The sequence below is a fragment of the Silurus meridionalis genome, chromosome 27, assembly GCF_014805685.1.
Source record: "Silurus meridionalis isolate SWU-2019-XX chromosome 27, ASM1480568v1, whole genome shotgun sequence".
Lineage (NCBI taxonomy): Eukaryota > Metazoa > Chordata > Actinopteri > Siluriformes > Siluridae > Silurus > Silurus meridionalis.
In genome coordinates, this window is record NC_060910.1 from 18365981 (window position 1) to 18383480 (window position 17500).

The 17500-nt window shown below is 42.7% G+C and overlaps 1 protein-coding gene and 2 long non-coding RNA genes across 5 annotated transcripts in view; 1 reads left to right on the forward strand and 2 right to left on the reverse strand.

The window, feature by feature from the left end:
* LOC124380456 overlaps positions 1-4190 on the forward strand; it is a 6949-nt gene extending 2759 nt beyond the window's left edge. Inside the window, exons 2-3 of the long non-coding RNA XR_006924678.1 lie at positions 2123-2206; positions 3434-4190. This is a non-coding gene — a long non-coding RNA (uncharacterized LOC124380456). The remainder of the gene's footprint in view (positions 1-2122; positions 2207-3433) is intronic.
* The window catches only part of gak (cyclin G associated kinase), a 22443-nt gene continuing 8616 nt past the window's right edge, over positions 3674-17500 (reverse strand). Inside the window, exons 9-29 of one of the 3 annotated variants that reach the window (XM_046841427.1) lie at positions 17441-17500; positions 16423-16498; positions 15793-15916; positions 14042-14047; positions 12441-12490; positions 12156-12304; positions 11834-11956; positions 11160-11293; positions 8117-8311; positions 7893-8010; positions 7710-7789; positions 7377-7570; positions 7046-7210; positions 6413-6823; positions 6101-6238; positions 5807-5947; positions 5616-5705; positions 5341-5541; positions 5091-5242; positions 4813-4989; positions 3674-4405 (exon numbers count right to left, since the gene is read on the reverse strand). The exon at positions 17441-17500 is cut by the window's right edge and continues 53 nt beyond it. In XM_046841427.1, the coding sequence (XP_046697383.1) occupies positions 4304-4405; positions 4813-4989; positions 5091-5242; positions 5341-5541; positions 5616-5705; positions 5807-5947; positions 6101-6238; positions 6413-6823; positions 7046-7210; positions 7377-7570; positions 7710-7789; positions 7893-8010; positions 8117-8311; positions 11160-11293; positions 11834-11956; positions 12156-12304; positions 12441-12490; positions 14042-14047; positions 15793-15916; positions 16423-16498; positions 17441-17500 (2886 nt within the window). In that variant the 3' untranslated portion in view covers positions 3674-4303. The remainder of the gene's footprint in view (positions 4406-4812; positions 4990-5090; positions 5243-5340; positions 5542-5615; positions 5706-5806; positions 5948-6100; positions 6239-6412; positions 6824-7045; positions 7211-7376; positions 7571-7709; positions 7790-7892; positions 8011-8116; positions 8312-11159; positions 11294-11833; positions 11957-12155; positions 12305-12440; positions 12491-14041; positions 14048-15792; positions 15917-16422; positions 16499-17440) is intronic. The other 2 variants (XM_046841428.1, XM_046841429.1) reach the window with 2 other exon arrangements.
* On the reverse strand, positions 8330-11153 carry LOC124380457. The gene is made up of 4 exons (XR_006924679.1): positions 9869-11153; positions 8636-8832; positions 8469-8555; positions 8330-8358 (listed from the first exon to the last, which is right to left on the reverse strand). It is a non-coding gene; the product is annotated as an uncharacterized LOC124380457 (long non-coding RNA).

Genomic DNA, 17500 nt, shown 5'->3' on the forward strand with positions numbered 1-17500 from the left:
TGTAATGTTTGCAGTGTGTGATTATAGTGAGTGTGTAATGTTTATAGTGTGTGATTATACTGAGTGTGTAATGTTTAGTGTGTGATTATAATGAATGTTTGATTATAGTGAGTGTGTAATGTTTGTGTGTGATTATAATGAATGTTTGATTATAGTGAGTGTGTAATGTTTGAGTGTGTGATTATAGTGAGTGTGTAATGTTTGAGTGTGTAATGTGTGATTATAGTGTGTAATGTAATGTGTGTGATTATAGTAAGTGTGTAATGTTTAAGTGTGTGATTATAGTGTGTAATGTTTGCAGTGTGTGATTATAGTGAGTGTGTAATGTTTGCAAGTGTGTGAATATAGTGAGTGTAATGTAATGTGTGTGTGATTATAGTAAGTGTGTAATGTTTGCAGTGTGTGGTTATAGTGAGTGTGTAATGTAATGAGTGTGATTATAGTGAGTGTGTGATTATAGTGAGTGTGATTATAGTGAGTGTGTGATTATAGTGAGTGTGTAATGTTTGCAAGTGTGGTTATAGTGAGTGTGATGTCTGTGCGAGTGTGATTATAGTGAGTGTGTAATGTTTGCAAGTGTGTGGTTATAGTGAGTGTGTAATGTAATGAGTGTGTGATTATAGTGAGTGTGTGGTTATAGTGAGTGTGTAATGTTTGCAAGTGTGTGGTTATAGTGAGTGTGTGATGTCTGTGCGAGTGTGATTATAGTGAGTGTGTGATGTTTGCGAGTGTGTGATTATAGTGAGTGTGTAATGTTTGCGAGTGTGTGATTATAGTGAGTGTGTGATGTCTGTGCGAGTGTGTGATTATAGTGAGTGTGTGATTATAGTGAGTGTGATGTTTGCGAGTGTGTGATGTTTGTGTGATTATAGTGTGTGATGTTTGTGCGTGTGTGATTATAGTGAGTGTGTGATGTTTGTGCGTGTGTGTGATTATAGTGAGTGTGATGTTTGTGCGTGTGTGTGATTATAGTGAGTGTGTGTGATTTGTATAAATGTGAAGGTGTATATTATTAGGACTGTTATTAGTGGGAAATGAACACCTCAGCTCTCAGCTTTGAAGTGTGATACAGTACATTTCTGTGTATGTCTGGACCCCACTGACCTACAATGTGAATTTGAACCAGTAGGGGTTTCCCTTTGATGCTCCTGGACACAAAGTCAGATCCATGAAGACATGGTTGTTGGTGTGAAAGATGGAGTGGAAAAACCGTAGATCATTGACCTAATCACTATTCTCAGTAATGCTCCTGTATCTGAAGAATCACTAATGCCCACAGCTCTAACAGCAGGGCAGTGACCGGTAAAGGTCTGGTGTAGAACCTCCTTGATTAAGGAGATCAAGACATGCAGGAGTGCAGGTTTGGTCTGAATATCACACACCAAAGCTGAGACCTGGAGCTCTAATTTCCGGATAATTGCTTAACAGTTTTAATGCAGAAAATGCTGATCATAGAGCGTCAGATCTCAGCTTTAGAGAATGACGAACTTTTTATAGGAAAATTCTTCAAGTTCGTAATGTAGATCAGAGAAGGTCTACACAAAAATGTACTTAGTTTCGCTCCATCACTCTCCTAAGCTGAGATCTGAAACTCCAAATCCACATAGTTCAATGTTAAAAATGCTGTGAATTTGATGTCAGATCTCATCTTAGGAGTGTGATAGAGCAAAAGTAAGTGCACCCCTGCGTATATCTTGCTCCCTCAGAATCTCACTGTGATTTTTGTAAAAATCTGAAAACGTCAAAGGTTTCACCCAAAAATGAAGTTAGGGTGACGAAGCATTTAGTGTGTTTTCAGGTAAAAAGTTCATCATTGTGAATTTGGGGAAAATCAGAAAAAGTAAAAAAAATTTCACCCATTTTTGGAATTTCTTCTTATTCACACTGTTGATTTAAAGACATCAAGACGTACATGAGCACAGGTTTGTTCTGAATATCACATTTAATAGCCGAGAGATGAGGTTCTGATTCCAGCACATTTCATTATGAGTCGGTGTGTGTTAGAGTTTAATATGAAGAGTGACGGACCTGAGGCAGCCTTCCTGCAGTGTGTAGTGCTGGAATGTGTGTGCGTGTGTGTGTGAGATGCAGTTAGATTATAAACACATTTATCTGTGTGTAGATGGTGATGTGGAGGAGAAACATCTGCACAGAAGGAACCAGTGTTCTGGAAGCTGGGAGATGAGCAGGACCAAGAGACCAGCAGGTGAGAACCAGATATCAAACACGTGACAGAGGAAAACCACCACACTGCGGGTCCAGGTGGGATATTTTTCTTAAAGAAATGAGGCGTCAGTCTGAGCTCTGGGTTTGATTGTGGTTAATTTTTTATTCAGTCCAAAAGAAGAAGAAGAGCAGGCGGATCATGTACAGCACTCTGTAGTGAGACTGATTTAAGAAAATAACAGGAAATGAAAAGATCTGATGCCCTGAAGGACTTTAACATCTCTGGAAATTAACAAAAAGAATCAAGAGGCATTTCTTTTACCAAAATAGAGCATTACTTTACAGAGTTCAGTTCCTCCACATGATGGACAGATAATGAAGAACAGCACACTGATGAGCACTGAGTGAAATCCTCCTCCTCCTCCTCCTCCTGCATTTCGAACACGATCACGTGACCTGCGTCTGTGAGCGACTCGAACCAGCAGGAAGCTCAAAATAACCACGTTCTCATTTCATACTGAAACGGTGTTTAGTGTCCTCGAGATCCTCGAGATCCTCGCTCGCACTTAGAGGGTTTTTAGACTGAAGCACGAATTAATAACGAACGAATCGACCTCGTCTCTGCTGTAAGAACGGCGTCTAGACGACCAGACGTGCGGAACACTTCTTTTTTTGCTTTAATGCCAATCATAGAGTAGACGTCACTGAGTCCGAGGTGGAGTCCGATGACGTCTACTTCTCCCTGTGATTGATCTGATTTGGTATAAATAGTGCAAAATACTAAAGTGAGGAGGACGGAGCTCAACCTTCATGTCTCAAAAAAAAGTTTCCATCGGTAACTGTGTGACGTGTGAGAAAACGTGTGTAAGGCATGTGACTAGACGACGAGGCTTTTTTTTTTTTTAATCGCTCAATGTTCATTTGGAGAAGTGTGGAAGATGTGTGTCCTGATGCTGCCAGATGTTCCAGGTGTGTGAATACAGTGACGGTCGTAGCTCTGACCGCGAGTGTGTTCCTGCTGGTTTAGTGCTCCCTGTTTAACACCGTCAATCACACATCTCTACACGTCCTTCACACGCCCCTCAGCATCACCACCGCCTTCTCTCCGTACGCACACACACACACACACACACACACCCAACAGTCTTCTGATAGAAATGGGTTCAAAAATGAGTCAAAAAAAAAAAAGTGATCAACCTTCATTCTCTCACACGCACACACACACACGTGATATACAGGTTCATATTTTACATTTGGTCTTTTACAGGACAGAAGGAAAGGTGAGGAGGATGAGGGAGGCAGCAGGATGTGAGGTGTGACAGGTGAAGGACACACAGATTGCTGGTAATCCACATTACTGTAGGAAACACAGTGGAGTCGATCACAAGTTCTGATCATTTTACCCACAGCCCTGGTTTTGTTCTTTTCAGCACTTCAGTCTGACAAACAAGGAGGAAAAAAACAAGCGAATAAAAGGAGGATGAAGGAGGTAAAGAGCTCGGTCCACTGCAGCTGATAATAAGAACTTTATATAAAGCACATTCACATGTGAAGATGCCTTGGAATGGATTTTAGTGACACACACACACACACACACACACACACACACACCGTCATTTCTCTCCTCAGGTGTGACATCAGCAGCCTGCGTGCAGCCTCACGTACAATAAATAGGACAACACCGAGACGCTGCACCTCATTCAGAGCGACACACACACACACACACACACACGTGATATGCTGATCAGTGATAAGTAACGAGTAACATAAATACCAGAAAGAGACAACAGAGATATAAGATAAAAAAAAACACAAAAATCAAGTGACATTTTTTCTCTCGCTTTTGTTCCCTTCGCCATCACACACACACACACACACACACACACACACACACACACACGGTGTGAGAGCGGATGAGAATCTCCTTGTCCAACTGTGTGTCCTTTCACTGAGAGACAGACAGGTCCATTCCTCAGTCCGTCTCCTGTCTGTCTCTCTGGCTGTATAAAGGCATGTTGGGTTTAGAGGTGTGTGTTTATTCTGCTCCTTCTTTCTCTCCAGCAGGTTTCCATCAATCACTCCATCACCCCTCACTGCTTTCTCCGAGAGAGAGAGAAAAGTGTTTGGGGGCCGTCGCTCAGAACATCGCTTTAGATCCCTGGTTCTCGAATTCGGACCAGGCGTCGTTCAGCTCCATGAAGATCATCTTGGCGTACTGCTCGTACGGCTTCCCCGCCGCCTGGATATCAACAACAACAACAACCGCACGATTCAGTGAGGAACAGCACGGGGTCAGTGAGGAACAGCGAGGAACAGCACGGGGTCAGTGAGGAACGCTGGAACACCCCTGTCCTGATGAGAACTTTCTGTACTTTGCTTTCACACTTGGTTTCCTCCTCAACTGCCAGCACATTTTTAATCAGATCAGCAGTAAAGACCTTCATTGACCTTCATCCACATCATCTCTGAGATCATAAAAAAAAAAAAACTCTCGGCCAATCGGGTGTGAAATTGTGAGGAGAAAAAGCCAATCAGTTTTCTGATCTAAGTCTAGTTTTAAGTTCTAAGTGTGAAAGCAATGACATTAATACATTACTGTGTGTGTGTGTGTGTGTGTGTGTGTGTTTGTGTGTGTGAGAGAGAGACCTTGTCAGGATGGACGATGAGCGCTGCCTTCCTGTAGAACTTCTTCACCTGGTCAGGTGTGAGCAGGTCGGCCATGCTGGGGGGTTTCCAGCGCGTCTCTCCCTCCCACAGCACCGTGTGTAACGTGGAGAGCAGAGCGCGGATGTTCCTCTCCTTCCCCTCGATCCAGTCCAGAATCTAACACACACACACACACACACACAGCACTGTAATGTACACACACTTGGGCCACTGCTTAAAGCCTGGTAGAGGAACCTGTGTGTGTGTGTAGTGTGTACCTGTAGTTTGAGAGGATCCATATCTCTACTCAGTTCCTGTCTCCTCATCTCAGCGATGGTGCGAGCTCCTCCCTTTCTATCCGGTCTCGACCCGAATCCCTGAGTACATAACAAATCCTCAAAATCATCCTCCTTCACTTTGGGCTTCGGACCTGAGAACACACACACACACACACACACACACACTGCATCATAGTCTCCCTGTGTAGTTGTGTGCGTAATGGAGAGGTTTTGTGGTGTGTGTGTTTACCGAATCCCGGACCCCTGATCCCTCGCTCTTCTCGTCCTCCAATCACACTGAAGTTTAGGCTGTAGTTGGGCTTTGCTGATTGGTTAGTGTTGGGTTTGGGGGCAGAGCTTGGAGGTGCCCAGGGTTTATTAGAGGTTTGAGACGAGGCTTGCTGCTGCATCTTTGATGGTCCAGTAGGGGGTGCTGCTTTAAATCCAGAGCCTGAAACACACACACACACACACTTAAATACAAATATTTATTTATTTGTGTGTGTTTGTGTAGGTGATTCTGACCTGGCAGAGTGGAGCCCAAGTTACCGAGATCAGCGAAGGGGTCAAAGCTCTGAGACTTTGCCTTTGAGAAAGATAAGGACACACCTGGAGCTAACACACACACACACACACACACACACACACACACACACAATCACTAAACACCGAACTCCAGCTGCACCAATTATGTGATTGATCAGCTGATTGGTTACCAGAGAAAGCAGGTTTATTAGCTTTAGCAGACATGCTAGCAGCAGTGCTGGAGGTCCCAGAGGTCCAGCTCTCCCAACCACCCAGTAAATCAGGCTGACTCGCTGATGAGGTCATCTTGGGCACATCCCCTGTTAGCTTATCTATTCAATTACACCAATTAGCATTAAGATCACGTCTGATTAACTACACACACAACCCAAATCAACAGGAGTCAGCTTAGCCAATCAGGCTTTAGGAGGAGGTCATGTGACTGAGAGGTGCTGGCGTGATTAGAAAGGAAGGTTGGGTCTTACTGAGGTTGAAGAGACTGGAGTTGGTGGCAGGAGGTGGAGCTTTAAAGCCACTGCTCTCTGAACTTAGCAGGTCATCAAACAGGCCTGATCCAGCTGTGACCCCTGACCCCACACCAAATGGGTCAAACAGGTCATCCACTGTCCAGAGGAAGAGAGGGAGATGGTGGGAGGGAGAGGAAGATGGCGGGAGGGAGAGAGGGGGAGGGAGGGAGAAAGGGAGAGGGAGAGGGAGGGAGGAGATTACAGAACATCATTAAGAACTTGTGGCACTGATTGAAGGATTACTACACAACGTGCAGTATAGTGTCGTACCTGTGGGGGCAGTAGAAGTGGGGGCAGACGAGGCAGCTGTAGTCTGGCTGGACGCGTTACTAAAGAACAGGTCCTCTGTGTCCCCGGTATGGGAGGGGCCTGGGGCGGAGCCAAACAGGTCGTTCAGCAAATCACTGTTACTGGAGCAACTCTTCATTCCTGTATCCGTGGTAATGGTGGGAGGGCAGGGGTCAGAGTGCAGGCCCAGTAGGTCCTCGGTGTCAGGCTGAGGGTCAGAGGTGGTGAAGTGGGCCTCAAACAGGGGTTCGCTGGCATCGCGGGACAGGGCTCCCTCTGCAGGGGTGGAGTAGGAGACGGACTCCTCGCCCGATTCGCCGCCGATGCTCAGGTCGTCCTGCTCGTCCATTGGTCCAGACACCATGTCAGAGTGATGGTGTGACCTGCCCATGTCTGACCAACAGAAAGGTTACAGGAACATCAGAAAAACGTGAAGTCAAACAAAAGGCTAGAAGAAGCTGGAACATCAAAGCAGGATATATTACAGCAGGATGAACTGACCAGTGAGGTGGGATGGGATTGGTGTTAGATGATCAGTGAGATAAAAAGCATTAATAGTGATAAGATGTGGATGGAGATCAGTGAGATGAAAGGTGTGAGACAAGAGCAGCGTACCCTCCCAGTCCAGCGTCTGAAAGAAGTTGTTAGCGTTGGAGTCTGTGCTGGTGTTGGGAGGTGATGGAGACTCAGTGTGCTGTTCTTCAGGAGAATGATCCGGCTCCACACAACCCGAGTCGTAGAACGCTGTAGAACCGGGCTGCCGAGGAAGTTCTGGTTTCCCTACAGGAACACAGAGGAAAACAAATATATATACACGGTTTCGGTCCAATCAGATTTGACCCTTACTGTAAGCACACGTGACGTCCTGATCTTCTGAGAATCTCAGAAGGTCCAGCAATGTGCACAAGACCCCCTGAAACACTCTGGAGGATGCTGATTCTCTCACCAAACTTGGCCAGGATCTCCTGCTGCTCATCTCTGCTGGAGAACAGGATCTTGGGATTGAGGCCTTTAGTGGAGAAGTTCTCCCAGGGTGGATTCTTGTGGGCGGGGCGATCACGAGGCTCCACCTCCACATCCAGATTCACCTGGAACAGGTCAGGGTATTTCTCCTGGATGTCACATGCGTCCAGGTCATACCTGTGTAAACACACACACCATTTATTAAACATTATAATGTTGAATTATTTATTCTGTATTTTGTAATCATTTCTATTACAGTAAACACACACACACACACACGTGTATGATGTAAGATCAGCTTTTATCCCTCACTCACTTGGCGAATTTGACGGTTGTGGCATTGCGAGGAACAAATCCGGTGTGGAACTGGATCTGGAACATCTTCATAGAGGCCATCTACACCACACACACAAATATACATTAACACACCACACACACACTTCCTACAATAACACCACTCTGAGGACGAGACTGTGTGTGTGTATGTGTGTGTGTGTACCTTGGCCTGCAGGCGTCCTCCGAGTGTGGCGCGAGCGTGGTAGATGACAACCAGCACGTCTCCCTGCACCAACACGTTGAGGGGAATCTCAGCCCTGCCATCCTCCATCTTAAAATCCCTGTACACACACACACACTCTTTCATCATCATCACTGTATTAGAAAATCCAGACTATCCAAACCATCATATCTCAGCTAAAAAAGAGTGAAGATCATGTGACTCACCTCATCCTGTCGTATTCCTGGGAGGTGGTGGCGACTCGCTCGTCTCCTACGTAGACCTCACAGAAGGGCCTGCTGCCGTTCCTCTGCTTGTTGAAGAGCGGCACAGGGGTCATGATGATGGAGCGCAGCATTATGGGCTTGCTGTGGGGGATTATGGGCTCCTCTGCCATCATGTCACACATGTACTCGATATACCTGCAATCAATAAACACCTACTCAATATACCTGCAATCAATAAACACCTACCAATATACCTGCAATCAATAATCAATAAACACCTACTCAATATGCCTGCAATCAATGATCAATAAACACCTACTCAATATACCTGCAATCGATGATCAATAAACACCTACTCAATATACCTGCAATCAATAATCAATAAACACCTACTCAATATACCTGCAATCAATAATCAATAAACACCTACTCAATATACCTGCAATCAATAATCAATAAACCTGCAATCAATAAACACCTACTAATATACCTGCAATCAATAAACACCTACCAATATACCTGCAATCAATAATCAATAAACACCTACTCAATATACCTGCAATCAATAATCACCTACTCAATATACCTGCAATAATCAATAAACACCTACTCAATATACCTGCAATCAATAATCAATAGACACCTACTCAATATACCTGTAATCAATAATCAATAAACACCTACCAATATACCTGCAATCAATAATCAATAAACACCTACTTAATATACCTGCAATCAATAATCAATAAACCTGCAATCAATAATCACCTACTCAATATACCTGCAATAATCAATAAACACTACTCAATATACCTGCAATCAATAATCAATAAACACCTACTCAATATACCTGTAATCAATAATCAATAAACACCACTCAATATACCTGCAATCAATAATCAATAAACACCTACTTAATATACCTGCAATCAATAATCAATAAACACCTACTCAATATACCTGCAATCAATAAACACCTACTAATATACCTGCAATCAATCAATAAACACCTACTCAATATACCTGCAATCAATAATCAATAAACACCTACTCAATATACCTGCAATCAATAATCAATAATCAATAAACCTGCAATCAATAAACACCTACTAATATACCTGCAATCAATAATCAATAAACACCTACTCAATATACCTGCAATCAATAATCAATAAACACCTACTCAATATATGCAATCAATAATCAATAAACACCTACTCAATATACCTGCAATCAATAAACACCTACCAATATACCTGCAATCAATAATCAATAAACACCTACTAATATACCTGCAATCAATAATCAATAAACACCTACTCAATATACCTGCAATCAATAATCAATAAACACCTACTCAATATACCTGCAATCAATAATCAATAAACACCTACTCAATATACCTGCAATCAATAAACACCTACTCAATATACCTGCAATCAATAATCAATAAACACCTACTCAATATACCTGCAATCAATAATCAATAAACACCTACTCAATATACCTGCAATCAATAATCAATAGACACCTACTCAATATACCTGCAATCAATAATCAATAAACACCTACTCAATATACCTGCAATCAATAATCAATAAACACCTACCAATATACCTGCAATCAATAATCAATAAACACCCACTCAATATACCTGCAATCAATAATCAATAAACACCTACTCAATATACCTGCAATCAATAATCAATAAACACCTACTCAATATACCTGCAATCAATAATCAATAAACACCTACTCAATATACCTGCAATCAATAATCAATAAACACCTACTCAATATACCTGCAATCAATAATCAATAATTATACATAAACTCAACCTGTTGCTTATATACACTAATATGTAACAGTACAGTAGACACGAGCGAGCCAGCAGGGGGCGCTGAGGACTCAAACATCCCTCCAGGAACACGAACATGTAACAGCTTGTTTTTCTTTTATTTCATAACAAAACTAATAATAAATCGGATGATGTACAGATGATTAATTTGTTGTATCTAATAAAAGTACTTTTACTTGTAAAATTAATGATTAAAAACTTGTACACAATAACAGTTTTCTAATGCAGATCCTTTACACTTCCTGAATCCCTGACTAATCAGTTCAGTCTTCTACAGACTCACACACTGATCCTGGATCCTGTGTGTGTGTGTGTGTGTGTGTGTGTGTGTGTGTGTGTGTGTGTGTGTGTGACGTTTACAGTCGGACACCATTTCATACCCAAAACCCTGAAGAAAAGCTTCAACAGCATCGTGTCTTCATCTGTTCTTTATCATGTTGTTCATCATGTCATTTCACACACTCCAGACAACGTGTGTGTTTATCCGGCGGTCATGTGACCCTCTTCTGATGAAAACCACCTTCAATTTCTACTGTTTTACTGTCATAAGCATACGTTGTATATACACTTTTTTCTCATATATATATATATATATATATATATATTATATAGTTTATACTCTTTATTTATCTGCCTTCTTTTCCTTGGTTTATTTTTCTCCCCATCCCATTCCCTCATGACGGACCGTCGTATAAAAGCATTTCACTGCATGTTGTACCCTGTGTGTGTGTGTGTGTGTGTGTGTGTGTGTGTCACAAATAACATTTGATTTGAAAACTACGCTAGGGCTTTTTATTCTCACTAATGAGGACCACTAATTATACATCATTCAAATGAAACTGTGAACACACACACACACACACACACACACACACACTCACTCCCTCCCTCAGTGCCAGAGAAAAACCACACACTTACACAGAACTGAGGGCCAGATGAGCTATACCCTGCAGCAGGAAACACACACACACACACACACACACACACACACACACACACACTTCTTCCCCTTTGTCTGTGTTTTCTAGGTTAAAGTTCAGGCTTTTTAAATGATTATTAATAATTTGTGCAAAAATATAAAGTTTTTGAGATTTTGCTTTTTTGCTCTTTTATTGTAGCTGCCACTGATCCTCAGTGTGTGGAGTTGCAGTGTGTGTGTGTGTGCACGTGTGTGTGTGCGCTACCTCTTGTGTGAGGGTGTGATCCCTGGAGGACAGCGCTTCATGCTGAACATGTACACTGCAGCCTCAGCCGTGGAGAAGAGACGACAGAAACACAAGAACGAACACACTGCTACAGCCGACACTGCACGTCCATCCTGCACGCACACACACACACACACACACACACACATCACGATCCATGTTCACAAGTTCAAGTTTATTTCTGTAGCACTTTGCACAATGGACATTGTCTCAAAGCAGCTTTACAGAGTTTAAGAGTGAAGGTGTGTGATGTGTTTATCTCTGATGATGAAGACTGGGGGAGACTGTGGTGAAGAAAAAACTCCCTTAGATGTTATGAGGAAGAAACCTTGAGAGGAACTAGACTCAAAAGCAGAACCTCATCCTCATTTCGAAAATGTGATTATAGTCTTTAAACACTTATGAGATGATGGAACCAGGAGCTACTGAGCAACTCATAAAATATCTCAACATCTGAGATCATCACAGATCCAACACCAGCTTCCCCATGCCAGAGCCTTTACACACTCAAAGAGGTCCAGTGTCCAAACTCCACACGAAGTGGAATCTACATGGCACCGGTACGTCTCTAGATGAGGTGCAGAACATCACAAAAAAATGACTGTGTGTGTGTGTGTGTGTGTGTGTGTGTGTGTGTGTGTATATATACGTACCAAGCAGTGCACGATGCAGATGTTCCTCTGGTCCTGTTTGAGCCACTGGTGCATGTTCTTACACACGTTGTACAAACTGGTCAGAGTGGGAACACGCCGTACCTGCCAACCACACTCCCACACACACACACACACACACACACACACACACACACACACACACACACACACACACACACACACACCCCCATCCATAAATATATTTGATGAGTGCATTCCAGGCTTGTGTATGAGTGTTTGAGTGTGTGTGTGTGTGTGTGTCTCTGTGTGTGTCTCTGTGTGTGTCTCTGTGTGTGTCTCTGTGTGTGCGTGAGTGTCTGACCCGATTGTGGAAGCGAGCCGGTCTGTATGAGCGTCTACACAGGTTATACACGGCGTAGTGACCCGCATGCCGTGAGTCCAGATACAGACGCACATCCTCAATGTTGTTCTTAATAGCCGACTCCACCCCTTCAGCTGGAAACGACATCACTACACACACACACACACACACACACACACACACACACACACACACACACACACACAGTATAACATTAAAGCTGGTCACTATTCATTATAAACTGTGTGTGTGTGTGTGTGTGTGTGTGGTAGCAATAACTCTTACCTGCTATTCTGGAGGTGATGTAAGACAGGTCCAGATCTCCCTTAGCATAACTGACACACACACACACACACACACACACACACACACACACACACACACACACACACACACACAGAGTTAATACAAAGTTAAAATATCACTGTGTTATTCAGAAGCAGTGGTTCTTTATCGAGATCATCCTGAAGTGAATCCTGAGTACAGAATAATGTCATGGCAACATGGCCCCTCCCATCCTCATTCACACCTTCACCACAGCAGATGTCTGCGCAGAGCTCACAGCATCATCAAGGACTCTTCACATCCCAGTCATAAACTGTTTAACCTCCTTCCATCAAGAAGGAGATACAGGAACTTACGCACCAGAACCAGCAGGTTCAGGGACAGCTTTTTTCCATCCACCATCACACTACTGAACTCAACACTACACCGCTAATCACTACACAACATCCACCATCACACTACTGAACTCAACACTACACCGCTAAACCACTACACAACATCCACCATCAGACTACTGAACTCAACACTACACCGCATCCATCATCACACTACTGAACTCTACACTACACCGCTAAATCACTACAAAACAAACATAAACAAAAGACTGTATATAACCTCTGTACAATACATGTACATACTTCATATTATATCTTTTTCACTCCTCAGTACATCTGCACTTTTTATATCTGTATGTATATTTATCATTACTGTACATTCTGCCCAACATTTCACATTCATCTGTGTATATAATGTATGTGTATATATTTATATATATATATTTTTTATATATAGTAGACTGTTTATTCAGCTTGCTACTCCTTAATGCCATAATCCTGTGATCTGTAACCTTCATAGCCTTTATATTTATTCACTGTATATACTTCATATATATACCACTGCTGTAAATATGCCAGATAGTTATCTGCACTGTAAATATGCTAGATATTTATCTGCACTTTTTGCACAACTGCTACATTTTGCACTTCTGGTAGATGCCAAACTGCATTTCGTTGCTGTGTACCTGTACAATGCAATGACAATAAAGTTGTATCTATCTCATCCTCATCATCAGCTGTACAGCATCACGTCACTACATCTACAAACATCTACATCTAGAATCCTGAGTGTACAGTGCACTGTTCTGAGAAACGCACAACATCGTTCACACACACTGCAGTAACACTAACAGGACAAACACAACACTACATCCTGTACACCTCCAGGGGGAGCTGATGAGCAGTCACTGCAGAACTAACTGTATCGAGGATGGGACTCTCCTGTGTGTGTGTGTGTGTGTGTGTGTACATGGTGGAGGGATAAAGTTTTTTCTAAACCTCTTATTATAACAAAAATATGAGCGAAATCTTGTGGCAGCCAATCAGAACGCAGGATTTAAAGTGAAGGGAAACATCAAAGGGAACGGTTTATTCATATACAATGAGAAATTAATAAACAAATTACATCAATATATGAGTAAACAAAAGCGCACACACACGTTAACGAGCCAGGCAAAGTGCACAATTATGTTGGAGGACAAAGACCACACACACACACACACACACACACACACACACACACACACGGAGAGAACTGATAGTTACCTGGAGCTGCATGCGGTGGGCGGAGTTACACAACCACAACACAACATTTAGAAACAGAATGAACAGAAATAATAATAAACACAAAAATCCAACAAAACCAGTGAACAGAACATGAGAAGCGTTCTACACCGAGGGAGAACCTCATCACACCTACAGCTGGTCCACGGGTGGACAGCGAGTCCTCCAAGCTACTGAAGGACAAGAGAACTGCTCTGAGCGTACTGAGGAAAACATCTTACAGCTGTGTGGCCTCCTATCCAAACCTGCAGGGTTCTAGAGTCATGTTCAATGTTCTAGTGTTCCACAACTCCAAATTGCTAGTGTTCTACAGTCATGTGCAGGTTCTAGCAATTTCCAGCATTTACATTCTTTAGACGCCTGGAGTTCCAAACAGTTCTAGAACTGTGTCATTCTGGAAAATCTAGAGCCACATGTGAGAACCATGTGTGGGAACCACATTAGTTATTAGGAACCTTGGAACTCTTGCGCTCCAAAATCATCATGAACATTGTAGAGATCTCCAGAATCGGGGATTAACAGTGAGTATTCCAAAACTTCAGTAGTCCAGCATTCTAGAGCCTCATACTGACATTTTAGAACATTAACAATAACAATAATAACAATAACAATAGCAATAATAATAATAATAACAACAATAATAATAATAATAATAACAATAATAATAGCAATAATAATAATAATAATAATAATAACAATAATAATAATAATAATTGCATTCTAGCTGAATGGTCTCAGATGTTCCAGAACCACAGCACTGTGTTTGCTTAGTGCATAGTGCTCCAGATCTCCAGCGTTCTAGGACCTTGTTAAGCATTCTAGAATTTTTCAAGTCCAGCTGTCTAATATAGACCATTACAGAGATGTAAATAAAAATAAACACGTTGAGGCATGTCTGGTCCTAAAGCATTTTTTAAGCCACACAACGGTTAAGATATTTATACAAATTTAAAATAGGTGGAAATACCGGAGCCCTTAAATCATCTTTTCACTCAGAACCTTCAACATTTCAACCGAAGTACCGTATCCAGAAGCACTAAAGACTTAACGAGCTTGCCGGGTGGGGTGTGTGTGTGTGTGTGTGTGTGTGTCAGTATATCTATAATAATAATAATAATAATAATAATAGTAAATCACACTATTAGACTGTAAGGAGTGGTGTTTAAGAGAGTGAGTGCTGGAAGCTCCTGAGCTCCTGGTCAGTGTCGGTGTACATCTCCTCTATAGAGCTGCTATCATTTGGATATTTTTAATCGCAGGAAGAAATAAAGTGTTGCGATATCGCGGTGTATAACCCGTCTCCCGCCAAGCATCCAAGGAACAAAGACATCACTTTCTCACTTTTCTCATATGAACTCATGGCCGTTAAAATGTGTTTATAACGATGAGTGTGTTTTAACTCAGGATCCAAAGAACCACCCTGGACATTCTAGAACCTTCAAATGAGAACAGTAGGCCCAGAAATGGTACTGAGGAGGCGCTACAGCAGCTCAGAGCGAACACACACACACACACACACACTTCAACCTGGAGTGGCCGGGGCTATGTTGTATAGCTTTATAAGAGAGTTATGAGAGTATGTGTTTGTGTGTGTGTGTGTGTGTGTGTGTGTGTGTGCATTGAATCAGAAAAAATTATGAAACAGTATTATAATGTTTACTAGGTGGTGTTCGAGTGTCGAAAGGTCATTAATGATGAAAGAAACATTGTGTGTGTGTGTGTGTGTCTCACACCTGGCCACAGACTGGATAACTTTAGAGGATGTGTCTTTAATGTTGGTCAAAAAGCGCTCTGTTCCTCCTTTAAGAATGTCCAGGAAACCTCCCATCCCCTGGTCAGGATCAGCACCATACACACCTGCACACACACACACACGGTTCAGTGTTACAGGAATCACAGCAGATGGTGAACATGATCAATCCTCTTAGAGCATGTCACTAAATAAATCATAGTGTGCGCACACACACACACACACACACTTAGTACACTAAAGTAATGGATGATGGACAATAAGACAATGTATGAAAGAGGGAGACATTTCTATCAATTATATAAACAGACAAACAGACAAACACTGGTACTGTGATAACGCACAGACACGGACACACACAGACACGGACACACACAGACACACAAACAGACAGAGACACAAACAGACAGAGACACAAACAGACACAGGGACAGACACACAGACACAGACACAGGGACAGACAGACAGACACAGGGACAGACAGACACAGGGACAGACAGACACAGGGACAGACAGACACAGGGACAGACACAGACACAGACAGACACAGACACACAGACAGACACAGGGACAGACAGACACAGGGACAGACACAGAGACAGATGCTGCTCACCTGCGGGGTGTGTGTTGTTGGTGTGTGTGAGCGTTGGTGCGACGTTGCTGCCGAATCCTCCGTTCTGCTCCAGCAGCTGCAGAGGAACATAACCGTCAGAGAAGCGTCTCACACACTCGTACACACTCAACACACTCATCGAGACTTCACACACACACACACACACACACACACACACACACACACACACACACACACAGAGACTTCTGAGAGACAGAGGGACTGTGTGTGTGTGTGTGTGAGAGAGAGAGGAGGCAGATGCTCACGAGATGAAGTGCTGACTAGAACACACACTACACGATATACACAGACACACACACATTTGGCTTGCTCTCACTCGCCCCCTGTGTGTGTGTGCGTCTCTCTCTCCCTCTCTTCCTTTCTCTTCATCTGTCTTACTGTGCAAATTGGATCAACCCAGACACACACACACACACACACACTCACTCACACCATAAGAACCAAATACATATACACTACACACCACACACACAGATATAATGATGAAAAAGAGTGTGTGTAACTAAAGGGTGTGTGTGTGTGTTTCTAAATGAAGGGTTTGTTTCCCCAATAAAGCCTCATTTATCTCCTCCACTTCTCTCTGAATAAGAATCTCTCTGAAGAAAGAGAGAAGAGAAGAGAAGAGCAGAGAAGAGAAGAGGGAAAAGAGAAGAGAAGAGAAGAGAAGAGAAGAGAAGAGGGAAAAGAGAAGAGAAGAGAAGAAGAGAAGAGAAGAGAAGAGAAGAGAAGAGAAGAGAAGAGAAGAGAGAGAAGAGAAGAAGAGAAGAGAGGAGGAAAAGAAAAGAAGGAGAAAAAAAAACCTAAACATTTAGAAAACAAAAAAATAAAAAAGGGATGAGAGGAGAGAAGTGAGAGAGAAGTATGGTTACACAGTGTGCAACTGCAGTGTGTAACACTTTAAACAAAGATGCTGCTTGGTCTGTGTGTGTGTGTGTGTGTGTGTGTGTGTGTGTGTGCGTGAGTGTGTGTGTGCGTGAGTGTGTGTGTGTACAGTTACCTCGGTAATGGGGGATTTGGGGTTGACGTTACGGGCAGCTGCGATTTCCTGCAGCTGATT